General features: G+C 46.1%; 1 protein-coding gene across 2 annotated transcripts in view; it reads right to left on the bottom strand.

The window, feature by feature from the left end:
- Positions 1 to 21090, bottom strand: part of Rai14 (retinoic acid induced 14) — a 128164-nt gene that overhangs the window by 33392 nt on the left and 73682 nt on the right. For both annotated transcript variants that reach the window (XM_075975885.1, XM_075975886.1), the window contains exon 3: positions 12939 to 13069. In XM_075975885.1, coding sequence (XP_075832000.1) covers positions 12939 to 13069 — 131 coding nt within the window. The remainder of the gene's footprint in view (positions 1 to 12938; positions 13070 to 21090) is intronic.

Below are 21090 nucleotides of genomic sequence, written 5' to 3'. Positions count from 1 at the left end.
GCAAAGCACTTACTCCTCCGCAGCCTCAGCTGTTTGAGAGGCGTGTCCTTGGGATGCGTCCTATGCAGGACTGCCTCTGGGTTAGTGCCCATGTATCGCTTGTACGGTTTGCACAGCCATCAGAGCCTGGAGTCACAGTCAGGGGGTAAACCCAAGATCTGGATAATTTGAACCCAATCGTGTGGCTGCAGACCTTTCCTTACAGCGAAGTGCAGCTAAAGGGCAGATCCATCAAAGGGGGATACATCGGGTCTGACAGTAAATCACCAGCTGAAAACAACAGCTGATTATCTGTGCTTGGACAAGGTGCATTCAGCTTCCCTTGAGCCTCAATTCCAACCACTGCAAAGGTCAAAGCCCACCTAGTCCCAGTCACATTGTTCCAATAACATGACCTGTGTACAATCTCTTGGCCATCAGAATTCACTCTGTAAGTTATGAAATCTTAAGAAAATTTACTAATTTGGAAATGTGGTAGCCACATAAGCAGACTCTTGGTGATTCTGCCTATGTAAGTGCCTCCCTCAGTTGCTCAGGACTGCCTAGGGTGCTTAATTCCATCAATTTACCCCGAAATGGAAGCCTTCTATTTAAACTATCCTTGGTAGAGTCTGCTGAATGTGCCCCAGACACAGAACTGGTATGTGTAAGATAACTAGCCTTGAGGATATGGAGTCCTTAGTACTGAACTCTACTTTCAGAGCCACTGACAACTATGTCCCTACATTGCTAGATTGCTGAGACATGATTAATAATCTGTTTAATAACTGCCTTTTTTTCTATGGCTATGGGATGTTCACTTTGCTGTATCTTCTATGACCAGAGAACATCAAAGTTTCAAGTGTTGAGACTGGAAGTCACTCTAATTATACCCAAACTAGGAACAGTGTTTCTCTCTCTCCTCTCCTCTCCTCTCTCTCCTCTCTCTCTCTCTCTCTCTCTCTCTCTCTCTCTCTCTCTCTCTCTCTCTCTCTCTCTCACACACACACACACACACACACACACACACACACACGCATGCTGATGTGTTTATTGTTGGTTTGTTTGTTTGAGGCAGAGGCATGCTACACAGCATACGCTGGCCTCACTCATGATCTTGTTGGCTCGGCTTTTCGAGAGCTGGTGGTGCATTTGTGTTGCAACACCCAGGGTTTGTACACGAACTTTTGGTTAAAGGATAACACGTGTAATGACAACGGCATATCATTACACAGTTAGCTGAACTTTTGTGAAGAGAAGATGCCCTATTTTACTTTATACAACAAGAAACACAACAGAGTCAGCCACTTCTATAGGCCTCTGAAGCTGTCCTTTGGGCTCTCCATGTGTGGCAGGACTGCACATGGTATCATGGGGATTTAAACTGCAGACTCATCTGAAATCAGTGCTATTTCACTGATGCATACAGCCACATAAACCTGGCATGAAAGTCACTGGATGACTTAGACCACAGAACCTCAAACTGTTACTTGGAAGATCATGATCATTATAAGGAAGAAATAAAGTGTTGAGAAGATGGGCTCGGCTTCCAATTCCACAACAGAAACTCCTCAGACATTGGTTTTACAGGAGAACTCCTGATGCGAACCTAAACTGACATCTTTGACGGCTGGCAGAGCTAATCAGTAAAGGACTCACGGACTACATTTTAATACAGCTTGCTTATGACTACGGATTTGTTGGGCTCTACTACACTCATCAGACTTCGGATCATAACTTGGAGTTACAGAGGTTGCTTTCCCCTGTAGTTTGGGGACTTTCTAACAATTCTCCTGCAGAACGTTTGCACCCTGCTTAGTAAAAGAGAATAATAGACATGCCCCCCCCCATTTCCAATTCACTCTGTATTTTACAAAAAGCTTCAATATTTACTGCTCTTAACAGAATACCAAAATTACAAATAATTAGAAGCAGCTCACTGCAAGGACAGATACTCATACCTGCAATGTTACACTTCACCACAGAATCACACTTTTAGCTAGTAAAGCCATTCTTAGTCCGTGCGATTGAAAAGCAAGCAAGCCGTCATTTCAAGGCACATCTCAAAAAGACTCATTTCTGGGTGTTTCTGTATCTTACAGCCATACAGAAGCTGCTGCTTTAATTTTTAAGTCAGAGCTGGCACATACAGACAGGCCCACATACTGACAGGAAAGGGATGAGCCAGGTGTCTTTGCCCCAAGTTTTTTAACTCATTTAATCCGAAAGGGAAGGTGCTCCCTCAGCATCTTCGTTCTCACCCACAGAGCGTGCATCCTGGAGAGCTTGGAGCAAACCTGAACAAACCAGTACGTAACCCTGCTCCCAGGGGACGTACACAGTGCTGAGCCCCTCTGTCCCTCTAGGTCTGCCCTGGGCTCGTGGTCTGGGGCCTGTGGCACGGAGGAGAGCTATCATGGCCTGCATCCAATTTGCCCACCTGTTAGCTGTCTTGTCAGAAATAACAGAATTTCTATGTGAAAGCACTGATAAGGAGTAAGTACGCCCCCACAAACGCCACCAGTTATTCCAGCCTCATCGACACAAGACAGGGCAGAGAATGTGACCTATCGCTTCATGAAAGAAATGCAGCGCTCAGAATCTTTATCTGCTACCACTGCTTTACCAGGGAAGGCGGAGGGGACAGGAGATAAAAAGCCGCATGCATTTCCAGATTGGAAGCTCGGAACAAAGTAGCAGACATTCTCAGGCCCCAGAGACCCGCTCAACATCGGCCTTGTCGAAGGCTCACACTTGAGCTACTTATGTTCTGGCACCTTTCAGCAAAGTGACAATCCCCAGAGCAGCCCTTGGCAGCAGCGAGACATTAACTGTAGCCTCTGTGAACCAGAAGCAGAGCCGACTTGAACAAGCCCCTCAAGCGGGGAACACTGGGTTCCACTGGGCGGAAAAGCAAGACTCATAGGTGACAAAGCTTTGATCTGTAGCCGAGAAGGAGCACGTTTCCACTCCTGTGTGGGCACTTTCAGAGGGGGGAGGTCTAGGGTGGACAGGGACCAGCTCCTGTATAGACAGCCGCAGGCGGGAACCTGTGCAGTAACCATAGGAACAAGAATGGAGAGTGGTGCAGGTCCCCACCTAATCACTGATGTCCCTATTGGCCTACGTTATAGAATCCTGGCTATAACGTAAAGCATCTACCTGTAATTAAAGTTTCGCAGATTGGGATGAGTGCGAACCAAAGCAGTAAATTACCTAAAACCTGCACACAAACTCTCTTTTAAACATGCTCTCCTGACGATACTGATGCATGTGTCTTGACAACATGTATTACCTCGAGAATGAGATACTTTTAACACTACTATACTTGTATAGTTTTTAAATACTGGTGCTACTATAGTTAAATTCACCCATTGACATATTTACTACAATATATAGTATCCATATGTCAGATACTGTTCTGAGCCCCGAGAAATAGAGAATAAAACAAACTCCCTTCTTATGAAATGCAGCTTTTAGTATGGACTCTAAAGGTTACCCAGATTAAAGGAACATTCTGTACCTATCACATACACACACACACACACACACACACACACACACACACAGAGAGAGAGAGACAGACAGACACGGGAGTGGAGTGGGAATTTTACAACATTCAGAGACAGTTGTGGTTACTAATAGGGAAGGGGGAGAAGAGGGACCCCAGCTAACGTGCAGAAGACAGAGATAACTGCTAAGAATCCCAGACATCACAAGACAGCTCCTATCTCAAAATACAAGTCATTCCTGGGTTTAAAAGTGCTGTCCTAAGCCTTTAGATCAACATACGCTCTATCAAAGACTGAAGAAATAAAATAAGCATATTTTTACATTTTACTGAAATACAATCTACATACTATAAAGTCATTATAAGATGCTTGTTTTTAGCCTGTTCACAAAGGTGTGTGTGTGTGTGTGTGTGTGTGTGTGTGTGTGTGTGTGTGTGTGAGACTACCTTCACTGTGCCAGTCAGACTTACTGTCACTACGACTAAAATCCCTGACCTGGGAAAGATGTTTCGGTTCATCGTGGTGAGGAGGGTACAGTGGGGCAGAGAGCTACCACCATGGTGGTCAGAAGTGGAGAGAAGGGACAGGGATGAGGGAGACCCTTCAAAAGTCCACTGCCAGCGCCCTACTTCCTTCAGCCAGACCCCACCCTCTCCCAAACAGCCCCGCTAGCTGGGGATCAAACACTAATGTGTAAGGCTCTATATTCAAGTAATAACGCCCACTCTTGAATTCCACATTGTCGACAAAATCTCCAGATGAAGAGGCGCTCATTGTCCTGTTCTCCCAGTCCTTAAAAATAATAAAATAAAATAATCACCAGAGTAATTTCCACCTTCTACTAATTCACCCCACTGTGTGAACATTTCCTAGAGACGGGACCATATACCATGTGGTCCACTGGATCTGACTTCATTTAGCATGTTGTCAAGACACACGCATGGATTATCAGTATATCATGGCTATTTAAGTTCATGAACATAGTGCTTTGCTTTTTCACTTATAACTTGATGCCTATGTTGGTTGTTTCTACTTTTAAAGTACTGCTAATGCTACAATATATATGTAGTGTATACATGTGGGTATATATATGTGTGGGTATATGCTCACAAGCCTGCAAGTTTACACAGCGATGGGATTGCTCAGACAGATGTATTTACCTCTCTGAGACACTTCTAAGTCTTCTAAAGCTACTCCCTATTACGTATTTCTGACAGAAATGCAGGGAGTCCCACTTTTTTTATTTAAACAGAATTTTTATTACAGTGCAAAACTTACAGAGGCAAAAGTTATATTTATTTAAAAAAATCTTTATGTATGTGTACATGTCTGTGTGTACATGCCATGAGGATAGGGTGCCCACACAGTGCAGAAGAGGGCATCGGGGTCCCCAGAGATGGAGTTGCAGGCTGTCCAGTATCAGTGTTAGGAACTGATTTCCAGCCTTGCATGTTGGTCTTTCTTGATGAGCCCTTTGAAGTAGCTCAGTTTTCTAATAGCTGAACTCCTCTCCCCTTTGAGGACTAGAAGAGACTGAATCCAAACAAGAACGCCCTTCGGTTCTGTCTTTATCTAAGCTGCTGACTTCTAAAAACTAGAACTGCCATTAAAAAGTCTACACAGTTGGAGAAAGACTGTTTCCTTACAGTTTTATTTAGGTAGTTCAAGAATTCGGTGGTGGCAGGAAGGCTTGAAGAACCTTTTATCTACTTCTCTAATACAAGGTCCCCGGACAAAGCTCAGGGTTACACAGAATGGCTCCCTAGAGTGGAAGTGGCAGCACCTTAGTAACCTAAGTCTTGCTTACTCACAGCATGGTTCATGGACCGAGATGTCCTAGAAATGCAAGTTCTGGGAACTGGAGAGAAGGCTCAGCAATTAAGAGCATCAGCTGCTCTTAAAGAGGACCAGGTTCAACTCCCAGCACCCACATGACAGGTTAAAGCCCATCTATAACTCCATCCCAGGGAGCTGATGCCCTCTTGTGGCCTCTCTTAGCATTGCAATATGTGGTGCACATACAGTCAGACAGCAACACTCACACACAAAAAAATCTCAAAGAAGGGAGGAAGGAATCGAGAAAGGAAGGAAGGGAGGGAGGGAGGGAGGGAGGGAGGGAGGGAGGGAGGGAGGGAGGGAGGGAGGGACGAAAGAAGAAAAGAAGGAAAGAAGGAAAGAAGGAAGGGGAAGCTCTACAGCCAAGACCCCACATTCCACTGAGTTCAAAGCTTCCTGCACTAGATCCCCAGAACAACTCCCATATACCTACAGTAAAAAACGCACTGGCCTAAATGGAGGACAAACTGAAAAGCCCACATCGTTACGTTCTGCCACAATACCCACTGTTTCACTATTCTTTAAAAACATACTCTCTTAACCTTAAAACCCATTTTATAGCTATGTCCCACAAAAAAGGGATCCTCCGGTGTCATGTTTTGTTGTCACAGGGCATGTTTAGCTCTGCTATAAGGCTCGGGCCAGCCCTCAACAGAGATGTAACCAAAAGACACAAACAAGCAGCCGCACGATTTCCATGGAGCCGCTTTCATCCTGAGACGCGTTTTGATTCTTGGGATGTTTCTGCTTTTGACCCTTGGACCAATCCCAAGCTTGTAGTCCCCACCAGTTCTACTTCTCTCTTAAGACATTTTCTTTCTCACCCCCACCCCCGTCCCCATCCCCTGAAGAGAAAGTCACCTCATGGGTGATGTCCCTAGCCTCAAGCAGCACTGGGCAGCCTGAGTACTGGACAGTGGGGGTGGCACAGGAGGGGAGGGTGGCCTGGTGAGGAGCTAGAGGTCTGAGTAGCACACTGACATTCATTTTATTGATACATGGTGGTCGCTGAACTTTAGCTGTCCTAGAACTTGTAGACCGGGCTGGCTTCAAACTCACAGAGATCTGCCTGCCTCTGACTCCCAAGTGCTGAGATTGAAGGCAACATCACCACTGCCTGGTGATAAGCGGTCCTACGTGCCCAGGATTGACATCAAATGCAGTCAGCACTAATATCTCCTGGGGAAGGGGTTAGGGGTGGTGGTGGTGACAGAAATGGAAGATTACTTTTCTAAAGCTAAGAACCCCAACAGACCTGGGGTGCAGCTCAAGGACACAACCTTTGCTTGGCACGTGTCAGGCCCTGGGGTCTGAGAAAGGGGTGAGAAGAAATCCACACTCCGAACGTAACACATCTCAGATTCTGTGCTAGAAAGGAGAGCAGGTGATGTGTATTGATTCCAGAATTTCTGGGCTTCTGAGTTAATTCTTTGATGTTCCGGGATAAGTGAGACCTCAGAAGAGAGGGATGTGAGGAACACTGGACGGGGTTGACAAATGAACTGGGATAAATGAGTGACAAAGGGGAAAACCTTGTGTCCAGCAGCTCAACAAATAATCCCTTAGTCGACTCTGACCCTGGCAGTTTGGTAATGAAACAAGATAAATGCAGCCACTTTGGGACTTTGCGGAGCTTACAAGCGAGAGGGGATGCCCGAGAGTCTTGAGACACTAACTCGGTGGGATGGGTTTTCCTGGAGGCTGGCAGGAGGATGCGCGTGTGTGAAGGATAGGCGCTCCTCACTGATCCCACTGACCCTTGAACTGCCTGGTTGCTGCTCAGCGTGAGAACCTACCGCTCCAGATGCCCTCTCTCTTGTGAGTGACTGAGGGCAGGTCATTGACTTGTGTGCTCGACAGCTCCACCCCCAGCCTCCCTGCTCCGCTCTCTACCAGAGTGACCAAGTTTCCCAGGATCTCTGTGACCCCGCATTGGTGGTAGCTTCGGTCCTAGCCAACCAGGAGGAGGAGGAGGAGGTCAGCCAGCAACAATCACACACTGCCATCTTTAAAATTCTTCACTTGGCATACTTAATCCACTTACTTCTGTTTTGGGACAAGGTCTTGTGACATACACTAAGCATTTTTTTTTTTGATGATACTGCCAAGTTCGACCACCAATGTGGGGAACCCAGGCCCCCTTGAATCACATTCGCTGCGGCATTTGTTGCTGTTCTTTTCTAGGGGCAGAAAGTTCCTTTTCCTTTTATGCACTGGAAGCTTAGCTTAGCAATCTTCCCACTATGCCAACGCAGAGTTGGCCTCTCCTTAACGGTGCTAATTTTTAGCAATTACAGCTTCTGTCATAGAACAAGAGTTGGCAGTGACATCCAGCTTGGTCGTCTCCTTTTCCTCTGTGCCCTGTGTATTTTCCACTTCTTTTGCTCTTTTCCATTGTAGACCTGCGGCACACCAGTGTCACTAACAGCCAGTTAATAGAGTCAATATGAGGCTGCCTTGAAACACCCTCTTTCAAAGAAATTAGTCTATTCCATTTTCATTCAGCCTCAGGCAAGTTCTTAGGATGAGGGTGGAAAGCAGCCAGATTCTTTGCTGAAGTTCACAAGAATAGTCTCGAGCTCAGTGGTTAACACTGCTCCCCTCTCAAACCCCTTGGCCTGGGCCTCCACAGTCATGTAAGCCCCAGCCTCCTGACATCAAGACTCCTACTTGGATGGCTCACTGAGCTCTGTTTAGTGTTCAACTGCTTTTCTAGTCTAAAATCCCAATTTTTTTTCACATTCTTCCAAAAAAAAAACAACCCCAAAATAGATAAATAAATAAAAACAAACAAAAAAACAAAACCATAAACCTGCATGGTCATCAGGTCTGTCACACAGTCTACTTCCTGGGACTAATTTCTGATTTCTGCCCTAGTTACTCTTCTATTGTGATAAAACATCATGACCAAGGCAACCGTAGAAGAAAGAGTTAATCTGGGTCTACATCTCCAGGGTCTCAGACATGACAGTGGAGGGCAGGAAGAGGTCAGCCGACAGATATGGCACCTGGAACAGCAGCTGAGAGCTCACATCTTGAGCCAAACACAGAAAGCACGTTAAAATAGATGGTGTGCATCTTCTGAAATCCCAAAGCCCACCCGCAGTGACACACTTTCTACCATCCAATGCTTTTCACCATCTAATGAAAATTAAGGGGATAACCATTGGCCCGGGGTCAGTGAGGCCCCAAAAGAATTCATTCACCTCTAAAAATTGATGCAGGGACTGGAGTTATGACGCAGAGGTGAAGAGCACTCACTGCTCTTGCAGAGGACCCCGGGTTCCATTCCCAGCATCCACGTGGTGGCTCACACCAGCTATAACCCCAGTTCCAGGGGTCTGATGCCCTGTTCTGACCTCCATGGGCACAAAGCATGTGCAGGGTACACAGACACACATGAAGTAAAACACTCACGCTGTGGAATGATCCTTCTGAACACTGTGAAGATGTGGTGCTCTCACGGTTAATAAAAAGTCTGATCGGCCGAGAGCTAGGCAGGTTTTTTGGGGCAGAGAGAACGCCGGGAAGAAAGGCAGCATTCAAGGGAGTCATGAGGAGTTGCCAGCCAGATGTAGAGAAGCAAAGTGGGAAGTTCACAGACAAGGTAAAGGAGCCTCAGGACAGTACGTAGATTAAAAGAAATGGGTTAATTTAAGTTATACGAGCTAGCTAAAAATAAACCTAAGATACTGGCTGAGCATTTATAATTAATATTTAAGTCTCTGTGCGGTTCTTTGGGAGTAGGCTGGCAGGACAAAACTCCACCTACACACTCATACACACAAAAAATAAGTAAAATACCGCAAGACTCAATATATGTATTGTATATGTGTATAGTTTAAGACCTAGCAAGTATCAGCAGAAAGCAGAAAGGTATGAGCGAGGGGATAAAGGACATCAAAATCCGGGCTCCAATTTCCAGAGCAGTTTCAAGAGAGAAAGACTTAGTCCATACAATCCAGAGCTCAAGTACCTACCACTACCTAAGACCAACCTTCAAAGGGAAGCTGTACGATGCAGAGAGGAACGGAGGCCGCCATCACTCCCAGTATATAATGGTTGCCATTACATAATTTAGAAGTCCTTTGTGAGAAGAGCTAGAGATGGCTGGTCACATGGTGTGGCTTGATTTCTAAGATGGAACTGCTGGTACCAACTACCTAAGGCATCCCTGTTCTGAGCAAACGGCAAGGCAGAGGGTAAAAGGCCAAGGGCCAGAGAAGTGCCTTCTTGTACTGGCTTGCAGAGATCAAAAGCTACTTCTCTACACTTCAGTTCCACAGACATCTAAAAATACTTCCAGGGGTTTCTGCTTTCAAGGCCAAAGAGATAAGGTTTCTGAAATGCGGACTACCCACACATAGTCTCTTTCTTCTCTCTCTCTCTCCTCTCTCTTTCTCTCTCTCTCAATGCCCTTTCTGAGGTCTATACACATACGCACTGGTGAGTACTGGTTCAAATACTATGGTCCCAGCCGTGATTTTATTTAGTCTGGTTGTTCCCAAGACAAACACACAGCACTTTAATTAAAGGCATATTCAACACAGGGGAAACCATCTTGAAACAATTAGACTCTTCCACGGTAAGGTTTCGGGGTATGGAATCCTCCCACTTCCTCACCTCCCCCATGGAAAGGGAGCAGATGGGGCCGAGGAAACTCAAGCCTACCTCCATAAACACAGCCCGCCGCCGCAACTGCCGGCCCTGCTCCGTTCCGCTCTCTGACCGAGCCACCACCCTGCTCCCAATCTTCCCTAAATGAACTCATCATTCAACTGCTTTGACTTTTTAAAATCCCCTTTGTAAACAGTGGAGGAAGAAGACATTTTCTGACGGCTTCTTCTTTTACCATGGCAGGGGATCTTCAGGAAGAAACTAAAAAGTCTTGGGTATTTCCAAGCGACCCATCGGGTCCTGGGCTATGGCAGTTTCTGGAGAATGACTGAGCAATGACTACCTGGACCAGCACATTCTTGGGACTCCTGGGCTTGCTGGCCCTCAGGATAGTACAAGCTGAATGCCTTCCTATTGACAGGGATGCGGGTGGTAACACTTCCTCGGAATTGCCATTTCCTCTGGGCCCCACATTAATTCGCCCCTCAGTAATTTACCTCTGAAGCATTATCAGCCAAAAAGAGGTTATTTTTTTTTCTCCACAGCATCCACAGCATCCACAGCAAAGGGTTCTTTTGTGCCCAGATGACAGGGAAAGGCTAAACAACAAAAATGATATGACCCTTGTCTTCCTGGAGCTGAACCACACATGAGATTCAGGTCCTTTGGAAAGCAAGGCCTTTCATGGTGGAAGTATTACTACTGCCCCTGTTCTGTCAGCCCTACAGAATGTAACTGGACACAGAACTTGGGCAGTGGTGCAGTTTTAGTTAAGAGAAGGTAGGAACATACAGGAAAAGGGGGTACATAAGGAGAGAAAGTTTACGTGGGGGCATGGCTGAGAGATGGCGTTGAGTCACCAAGTCCAACCTCGGCACTCACAGGCAAATTTTCTTCCCTAAAGAGTGCTCGAGAAAGGGATCCTGCAGCCCAATTTTGCATGGACCCGTGTACAAGGAAAGGAAGGAAAAAGGCAGGAAATGAGACTGAGTATGGCCAGGGATATAACTTTCAAGTTCAATATGGCCTTATCCTTTCGAAGGAAAAGTGAAGCATCCCAGACATGTCACCAAATGATCACCAATCATTTCCACAGACTTTCCACGAGCAGCAGTAAAGGGGACAAGACCAGCCGTGGTCTGCCACAGACTCTGAATTATTCTTAGGACACGGCGGTTCGTGGGTTTACCCAACCAAATGTACCTAGAAAGACCAGAGAGAACCACATTTTCCAGGAGTTCGCAGATCACAGGGCAAATTCACACTCTTCATGCCTGTGTCTAAGCTGTTAATCTAAATTTTCTGTCATCTTTTTAGTGAGTAGTACCATAATCAAAAGTGTCATAAGCACTTATCTTGCCTTCCCCAGGGATAACTATAAAAGGCTGTCTTATGCAGACACCGGGACCCAAGGAATAATTGCAAGGAGGCTGTGGTAGACTAGTACAAAAAGCACTGTCTGTCGCCAGAAACCTCAGCACAAAAGCACAGACTCGCTCCCCGGGCTTCCCAAGGTGCCATGACTCAGAACACCCTCTTCAAGTACCTCAGGCAATTCCAGGGCACAAGCTCCCTGCACTAAGAATCACAGGTCTGGAGTGAGGAAGAAAAGACGTTTCTCGAGTGTCTCCTGCTAGTGAGAATTGTGCTCTCTCTGTACACACGGTACCTACAACTCTGGGCCATTCATACTCTGATGGACCTTTATTACCTAACCGTGAACACATCATGGTCCCTAGGGAGAGACTCCGCCTCTGAGGAACAGGAGAGCAAGGACAAATACCCCATTTGCTCTACCTAAACACAAAGGAAAATGGACGTTTTATGCGAAGAGCCAGGCTAGGAGTACTTGGGGCTCTGTGAGCCATATGGGCTCTGCTATAATTATGCAGTTCTGCCTTTGTAGCTCAGGGGCAGCAATGGACCAGGACTTAATCAACAGCAGACAGAAAGCCATGCCTGCCAACTCTGCTATAAGTCTAATACTTCTAGACATCCTCAGACAAGCGCCCCAGTCACCAACCGGAGAAACCTGCCAATAACAAGCCCACACCTACAGTTCCTTTCCCATGCTGCTGGGATCTCCAGTGACAGAAGCAATTGGCAAACAAGGCCTTGTCTTGCAGCTGCTTCTGAGGACACCAAAGTAAGGCTCGGCTGGACATGGTGGCACACACCTTTAATCCTAGCACTTGGGAGACGGAGGCAGTCGTGTATTTATGAGTTCAAGGACAGCCTGGTCAACATAGTGAGTTCCAGAATATCTAGGGATACCGTCTCACTATGAACAATAAGAGTGAGGCTCAAGGATAAGGAGGTCATGCATATATAACAGAGTCCACATGACCCTGTGTGGTCTGAAAGTCACTGTTTTCAATACCACTACCAAAGTAAAGACAGCTCTAAGCTCCTCCCTTCCCCCAACAAGGTTTTAATTATGGCAAGCAGGAATTTGATGCATACCAAGAGAAAGCAAAATCTTACTAGAATGCTCATGCAGTCACTACCTATGCTAAAGAGTGGCTTAACAAATCACAAAGTAAGCTTTGAAGGCTGTGCTGTTTCCCATCCAGGGGAGAACCGATTTCCCATCTACCATGGGCTCACAATCCTGGCACTGTTAGTTCTCTGGTGCAATCGTTGGTTGGTTGTGTCCAGGAACAAACACAGCCACTAGGGAAAGTCCAATGTATAATTTGGACTTGGATGGAAAAGGAAACAAACCCATAAATGTTTTAGCATAGGGTCAGGAAGGGGTCAACAATAATTTTTCCAAGTCCCCCAAAACATTGATCAAACTCCCTTTGATATGCTAGGGATTCTGGAGCCCTTGTTGAAAGCCCTAAATGAGCCAATGTTTAGGGGTTTCTTTGTTTGTTTCTTACAGTGTTGGAGACAGAGCCCTGAGCTTTGGACATGCTTCGCAGACACTCTACCACTGAAATGCTCCCCTACTCGTAACACACATATGTAAAAACCAGTCTTTTCTCTTACGCGGTCCTGCCCTCGGTGTCATGCTTGGTGGCACTGGTCCCCTTCTTGCCCAGCAGTGAGGCCACCTTCTCAGCATCTCCATTCTCCACAGCCTGCAGCAGGCGGTCATCATTCTTGTTCCACTCATTGGTCTGTGGAGCAAAAGGTTGAGGAAGAGGGGTGAGTGACTTCAGCCACATCGCTGTCAAATCAAGCCCTACTCCCAACCAGCAGCTCCACAAATGCCTTCAGCTTCACCGTGGGAACACCCCCAGAAGGCTGGTTTCTTCAAAGAAAGAACCAACCGCTTAATGAGCTACCAGGCCTCGGCAAACTCTGAGGTATGGTCACTCCCTTCAGCTCCCCTTCAGAAGGTGAAGCGATGTGGACGACGGGCCAGTTTACTCATTAGCTAAGTGCTTGCTAACCTTGACAGCTGGGGCCTGAGAATGCAGGCCTTTGACCCAGTGCCCAATTCACTCGAGAGCACTGAGCTACCAAACCGGCAAGCAGGTCAAGTTTACCAAAGCTTTAAACACAAGCTCTTCCTTCTGGCCTGCTTACCAGTCCTTGATTCTCTGAGCTGTCTGCAGGTTTTAAGTAGCTGTCCAGACTGCCAACTCAATGAAGTATTGCTCAGGACAGAAGTTGTCTCTGCTCAAGTTATTATTATTATTATTTTTTTGGTTTTTTGAGACAGGGTTTCTCGGTGGTTTTGGAGCCTGTCCTGGAACTAGCTCTGTAGACCAGGCTGGCCTCGAACTCACAGAGATCCGCCTGCCTCTGCCTCCCGAGTGCTGGGATTAAAGGCGTGTGCCACCATCGCCCGGCTTCTGCTCAAGTTATTACACGCCAAACAGCCAGTGCCACCGAGGGACTGAATTCTTAAAACTCCGAGAAACTGCTAGTGAGTGCTATATGAAATAGCACAGCTCTGTGTGATTACCTCAAATTGGATTTTTATCAAAGTCTGTCTGGGCCACCGTCCTCCACATTCCTACCCCAATGGTGTACTCAGAAAAATTTGGCATTATCTTGACGACAAACCAAGCGTCCCATTGAAGGGAAGACAGAAGTGCATGGCCAGGGCACCCGCTCTTAATACCAGTCTAAGAAGTGCACAGTCTAACTGTAGCACACACGAAGAAACAGATTGCAGGTGACGTCCCCCAGAGTGTGCTTTATAAACAAACAAACAAACAAACAAACAAACAAACAAAATAAAGCCTTGCTGAAGTGTATTAGGGCCAATGATTTCTGACTACACTTCCCCGAAAGGGAACAGATTGGTCCCCTGTAAAGTCTTCCCCTCATGTGCACTGACTAAATTAAGACTGGATGGGGCCTATCAGAAGAATGTGACATCTTGGTGGATGACACTGAAAGCGTTTAAGCGAGGCGCGGTCACATGAGAGGCTTTTCTGCCTGCTGCCTCTAAGGCACTCCACTCTTCAGAGAAAAATCCCATGAGGAGGGTTCCCTAAATGAGTTCCAGGTGGATCTCTGGAGAGGCCGCGGCAAAGAAGGGCTCCCTCCCATGCAGCCTGGCAGGGCAACAGCACTTGCCTGAGGTCTGAACCAACTCTGAATCAGGCTGCAGGACCTGAGCCTCTCTAGGCAGATGAGGAGAGAAGCTGGCGTCTCCTATGTGGATGCTCAGGAACTGGCATCGCCATTCAGTCTGTAAGTGCTGCCCAGTGGCTCATGATTGGTAGGGGGACAAGAATAGGTGCTCATTCATAGCAGGGACCTTCAGGGTGTGAATGGAGGAAGACTTCAGAGCAAACTAAGAAAGGGAGAGCCGGAAAGGTGACCCCTACTTTCTTCTAAACTTCATCTTCCTCAGACACCGCTCCACACACTGCCACCTGATATATTACCTCCTGAGTCTGGCACAGCATGGGGGCACGGTTGAGAAGCATTCTGATGCCACCTCTCTTAGGCATCTAGAAGTAAATTCCTCTTTTCCACCCTTATCCCTGTTTCCCCTACCCCTTCGCCAAGAGGCACAACATTGAAATCAAGCACCAGAAGAAACCTTAAAAGTTATCTCGGTTAATCTGCAGTTAAAAGATGGGATCAGCCAGATAAAAAGATGAAAAGGGACGTTCTCTCCTAACATTCCAAGGTCATTTGCACTCCAGAATCAAGAAAGGTTTCCAGAGATCACCATGCATGGAGAATGTCTCTTCCTCGACTCTTCTGTGAAAATCCTCTCTTCTGGCTATAAGACAGGCCCCACACTGGTCACTTTAAGAGTTTTCGGCCCAGTTTTGGGTTAAGCTAACAAAATTAAAAGCAAAACAAAAAACGATACACCAGGTGCTCAGGTTTAATAAGACCGAACACCTTATGAAACATCTGGCTCACATAAAGACGTGCCCACCAGGCAGAGAGAGCAAGTACTTTTTATTAGAGTCACAATACAGCAATGGAAGCCGTGGCTTAGAGCACTCTGCCATCCACCACCTACACACAGGACAACGCCTAAAGCTGACAGGCCCTGGACGAGCCTAGGGCCTTCCTGGTGACCCCTCTGCTATTTTGCTCTGCTGTGTCCTCGGGGGCCACCTACTCAGCTCCACTGAAGCCTACTGTCTAGACGAGATGAAATATGGCATCCTGGCTTTTGCTCGAGGGTTCTGGTTTGTTCGTTTTATCCCAAACCTCAGTTCCCTGAAGGCAGTGGACTGCAGCTTTTCTCTCTTACATCCCCGGTGCCTGGAGAATGCGCAGTATGTGCTCCCTCTTGACTAATCTAAATCTCTCTTGACTTAGCAAATATTTGCACTGTCATAATAAAATTCATTCTCTTTTAAACAATTAAATCATGTTTCAGTCTTTTAAAAATACATTTACAGGCTAAATGAGTCCAACTTTCTTAGCTCTTATACACACACACACACACACACACACACACACACACACACACACACACATAAAAGTCAGTTTTCCATGATTTTTAAGCATGGATACTTTCTGCAAATTTCTTCATGACTAAGATGCCAAACCTCATAAATTCAACCGGGTGAGCCTGTCTCTCCCTCCCAAGAACCACCCAGATGGCGGGTGAGTGTGCAGACTCTCGGTCTCATTCTAAAGATTCTGACCCAATGGTTTGAGATGATTCCCAGGAGTCTGTTAGGTCCAGCAACTATTCTCCCTGATCCCATTCAGAGACATTCGGTCTCTGCCAAGGCCGGCTAGGGAATTTATGTAAACCAATTCTGTCCTCCACAAGGCTTTAATAAGAATAGGATGGGAAAAAGAGAAAGAAATCCTCTGTTCCAACACTACTCAGCGAACATTAGGCCTTTGCTCAGGGATGCATCTTCAATGTGTCCGTGGGATGTGTGCAGGGTTAACAGCCCCGCTCAGAAGAGACCAAATCCACAAAGGAGATGATAGTACAAAGACGGGGAATCTGCAAGGCAACCAAATGAACACAACGGGGTTCAAGAGCACAGACGATCATTATGATCAGAGAACAAGACCGACCTGCAAAGCCCCACTTTATATGCCGTACGCATATAAAGAAAAATCCAGAAGAAATAGAACTACACCGTGTAGAAGTGGATACAATAAAACCAAGGACAAGGCTGTAGTAAAAGCCAGGATGTAAGTTAGGAGTTGGGGGGCTGTGGCTGGTGAGAAAGGGACGCATGGGCCTACACAGTGGCCCTGGTCGGCTTTGCTATCTGGTCAGTGGCACCATAGACACTCACTTGGTTAAGTATTCACCAAACCATATATTTGTTTATGTTTTCTCTAATAAATCATATTTCTCCTCTCCCTTCCCTCCCCCATATATAGAAGGAAAACATCGTTGGGGTCTGCTTCTGGCTAAGCTGACATTGGGTCAAAGGTGAACGGATGAACACACTCCCACCTGTTTACCATACCATTTATTGAAGACAAGTCTGTTCCTAAAACCTGGTTCTTAATCATCTGGAAAATTCATAAACCCACTCGATGATGAAGCTGCTGTTAGATTCATGTACATACACACAAAACACGCATGTAGTTTCAAAGGGTCTCACTGAGCTGCCCTGGCTGGCCTTGAACTTGATCTGTAGCCAAGGGCAGCCTTAACCTTGGGTTGGCCCCTCCCCCAGTCTATGGACTGGCTGGGACACAGGGTCTATACCATCAAACTGAGCTTATTATTCTTGAACTAGACAACCTGTCCCATTCCCGACTGACTAACACTCCACGAATCTTTTAACATTCACAATAAGCAACGGCTTCTACAGCTACAACCTGACAGTGCATTATGGGCATAGAGGCAGGTAACACTTTAATGCAAAATTTCTACTCTGTTCCTTAGAAATCACATTTTAAAGGACCCTAGAGAAAACTTCCTGGACAGGAAATTATTTTATTGAATGCAGCTTCACTATTCTAGGAGACTGTTCAAACAGACATTATTTCAACAGAGCAGGAGGCCACATTTGCAAGTTCAGGAAGCCATATGTTACACTCCAGAGACATGTGTAATGTGTCAGCTATGAAGGGCTGCCTGTGGGAAAGGCAGACCTCACCCTCAATGTGGGCTCCCGACATTCCTGCTAATATATCACAAGTGAAATTTTCAGTGGCTAGCCGGTACGTCTCCCAGCCATCAAATCACTTCCAAATGACACCTACTTGCTCACTACTCTTCCCTTGAAGCTTGGCCCCTGAAAGCCCTGACTGTCTCCATCCAGGGGAGCAAATGGCATGTCATGGTGATGGATGCTGGGGCTTTGGCAACTCGTAACATCTGCCCTTGGTCAGACATGGCATCATCTTCTTGTATTTTGGTTCAATAGTGGAAAACTAAAAAAAAAAAAAAACCCAGTGGAAATTCAGTGGTCACAGACATCTGGCCAACGGGCAGGCTTGAGTTTTGAAACAGATCTGTCCAATCGAAGCAAAGTGGTCCAGAGGCATAGAAGAGAGCCAGGAAGAAAAAAGCTTCTTGGAGTTATTGAGAAAGATCCTAAATCCCCAACCGCTGCAAACTGAAATAGCACTTGTTGTATGGGGTATCCTGGAGCAGTCATCAGGGTGAATCTATTTGAGAGATTATGCTTAGAAATGTTTTATTTTCCCCTCTAGTTTATGGAGAAGAATGCACTGTTTTGCCAATACAATCAGCAAGGCAAAGGTAGAAGGCAATTGTATATGTACCGGGAATGTTTCAGATTCATGCTACACAGACATAAAAAAAAAAAGCTTGTACTTCAAAACTTTAAAGGGGGACAATAAACAGACAAACTTCATGGCCCTAACTAGCTTTCTCTGTCACTGTTGTTAACAGCCAGTAGTTAAAAACGTCTACCTACTAGATATAAAAGTAATGAAGAGGCTACAGATGTTTGTTACATAGAAAAGAGACAAGCCCTATTTGTTCATTCATTCAACAAGTATTTATTTAGCTTCTTTTACATGAGCACCATACCATTTACTGACTGTCTATAAAACTGCAAAGATAAATTATAACATTTCCAGAAGTATGCCAACAATAAGAGCTAGTGTCACTCTAACAGAGAGCCAACCCCATTGAAAAGAGGGAGAATTCTCAGCTGGGCAAGTACATTTTTGTACCAGATCATGAACCACACTGTGCAGTGAGTGATACTCAGGTCAATGGAGAGGAGTCATGGGTGAAGGACGCATGCATTCGGCAGATGGTGTAGATATGCATGAAGGATGCAGATGCATTCGGCAGTCTGTATAGGCATGGGTGAAGGATGCAGATGCATTCGGCAGATGATGTAGATATGCATGAAGGATGCAGATGCATTCGGCAGATGGTACAGGCATGGGTGAAGGATGCAGATGCATTCGGCAGTCTGTATAGGCATGGGTGAAGGATGCAGATGCATTCGGAAGTCTGTATAGGCATGGGTGAAGAATGCAGATGCATTTGGCAGATGGTGTAGACATGGGTGAAGGATACAGATGCATTCGGCAGACAGTGTAGGCATGGGTGAAGGATGCATTCGGTAGACGGTGTCACATCTTCCTAGAACCTGTTCTCAACCTTCCTAATGCGGTGCAACCAGTTAATATAGTTCCCTATGTTGTAGTGACCCCCAAACATAAAATTATTTTAGCTGCAACTTCATAACTGAAATTATGCTAATGTTATTAATCAAAATGTAAATATCTGTGTTTTACGATGGTCTTGGCCACCCCCCATGAAAGGGTCACCTGAAGGGGTCACAACCCACATGTTGAGAGCCACTGTTCTACAACCTCAGAATATGATCTTATTTGGAAACCATTTTTACAGATGTCTTTACAATGAGGCTTTCCAGGTGTCTGGTGAGTCTTATGTCCAGTGAATGGTGCCCTTATAATAAAAGAGACGTGGGAAAGGTGACTGGGCAATGATGGCAGCGGAGGCTGGAGCTATGTTGCCAGGTGAGGCACACCAAGCCTGACGGAGCCACCACGGATTAGATGAGGTAGAGAGGTGGCCTCCCCTTGAGCCTCTGTAGAAAGCATGTCTCTGGCAGCACTGTGATTTGGGACATCTGAGTTTCAGAGTTTGGCAGAATGCATTTCTGTGGCCTTAAACTCACCCAGCTGTGGCAATCTATCACTGAAGCCTCGGAAAGCAACGGAAGAGGCAGGCGAGCACTGTGCTCCTCAGAATAGAGATCGCGCACTAAGTTCCAGTGTCAGAATGCGGAGACCTGGAAAGCCAAACCCTAGACTTCAGGAGCTCTTGATTCTGAGGGACACTTCAGGGACAGGAGGTGGTGTCTTAGGGTTACTATGGCTGTGAAGAGGCACCCTGACCACGGCAAATTTTACAAAGGAAAGCATTTAACTGGGGCAAGCTTATAGGTTCAGAGGTTCAGTCCATTGTTGTCATGGTGAGAAGCATGACCACACACAGGCAGATATGGTGCTGGAGAAGGAGCTGAGAGGTCTACATCTGGATCAGCAGGCAGCAGGAAGGGAGACAGCAAGCCACTGGGTCTGGCTTGAGCTTTTGAAAGCCCAAAGCTTACTCCAGGTGTTACCCTTCCCCCAGTAAGGCGACACCTACTCCAACAAGGCCACATCTTCTAGTCCCTGCCAAGTGTTGCCACTTTTAAGTGACCGAGCATCCAAATATACGAGCCCATAGGGGCCATTTCTAGTCAAACCACCACAGGTGGTGAACAAGTTGACTGAGCCAGGAGGCACCTACGGAGGGCAGAGGAAGAGACCTAGGTCTGGTTGGCAATAAGGCTGGAAAGAGAACTCTAACATTCTCTCTTTTCTCCCCTCCCCCCTTTCCACCTTCCCCAGCAGAGACCAGAGCCTTGCACACTGAGTTATACCCCTGAATATCCCTCTAAATACAGGAACCATGATTAAAGGAAACTCAGCATCACCCATGAAGTTAGTAGCTATACAAAAGCAATTAAAGTATGATTATTTACTTTGCAAACACGTTCACAGTAAGACCTCTGTGAGTAACAGCACACTCTTAAAAATTTTATGAAGGTACATAAAAGATATGATTTATTTTTAAAACTCCTTGTTTAACAGAATAGCCTATGGTCTGAGGAATTTTTTAAAGATGTATTTAAACAGCTATAGCTTCTAAGTTGTGCTCTTTGTGTAAGTGGCATTGCACAGACTTCCCATGAAGCAGCCCCACAATGGGCTTATCCACAAAACCTGCCGACACGTGTTTTAGGGTCTACACAGTCAAAGTCAGGGGTGAGGGGTCGTTCCAGCCTGATTATATGCAGCCCCATTTCCATCACAGATGCTAAAAATATAACAAGGGATAAAATAAGGGCAAAAGAAACGCACTAGCCATGAAAGCGGCTCTTCAAGAAACATGTTCAGTGTGAACTCTTTTGCAAGACAGTTTCTCTGTAGTTTTGGAGTCTGCCCTGGATCTTACTTTATCACAATAAGAGAAGACAAGGGATGGGACATGGGGAAGAAAGCAACATTAGTGATGGAGGCAGAGGTTAGACTGTGGTGACGGAAAAGCCAACAATACAGGGCGACCAGCATCCACCAGAAGCTAGGACAAGGACGGGATAGCATTTCCTTCAGGGCCTTCAGAAGATGTGAGCCCAATGCTGCTTTGCCTTCAGAGTTTCTGGCCTCCTGAACTGTTAAGAGGACACATTTCTGTTCTTTAAGCTTCACAGTTTGTGGTCAGCCCTGGGAT

Source organism: Microtus pennsylvanicus, chromosome 6 (genome assembly GCF_037038515.1).
Source record: "Microtus pennsylvanicus isolate mMicPen1 chromosome 6, mMicPen1.hap1, whole genome shotgun sequence".
Taxonomy (NCBI): Eukaryota; Metazoa; Chordata; class Mammalia; order Rodentia; family Cricetidae; genus Microtus; species Microtus pennsylvanicus.
The sequence above is the reverse complement of the archived record's forward strand: the minus strand, read 5'-3'. Positions and strand labels throughout refer to the sequence as shown.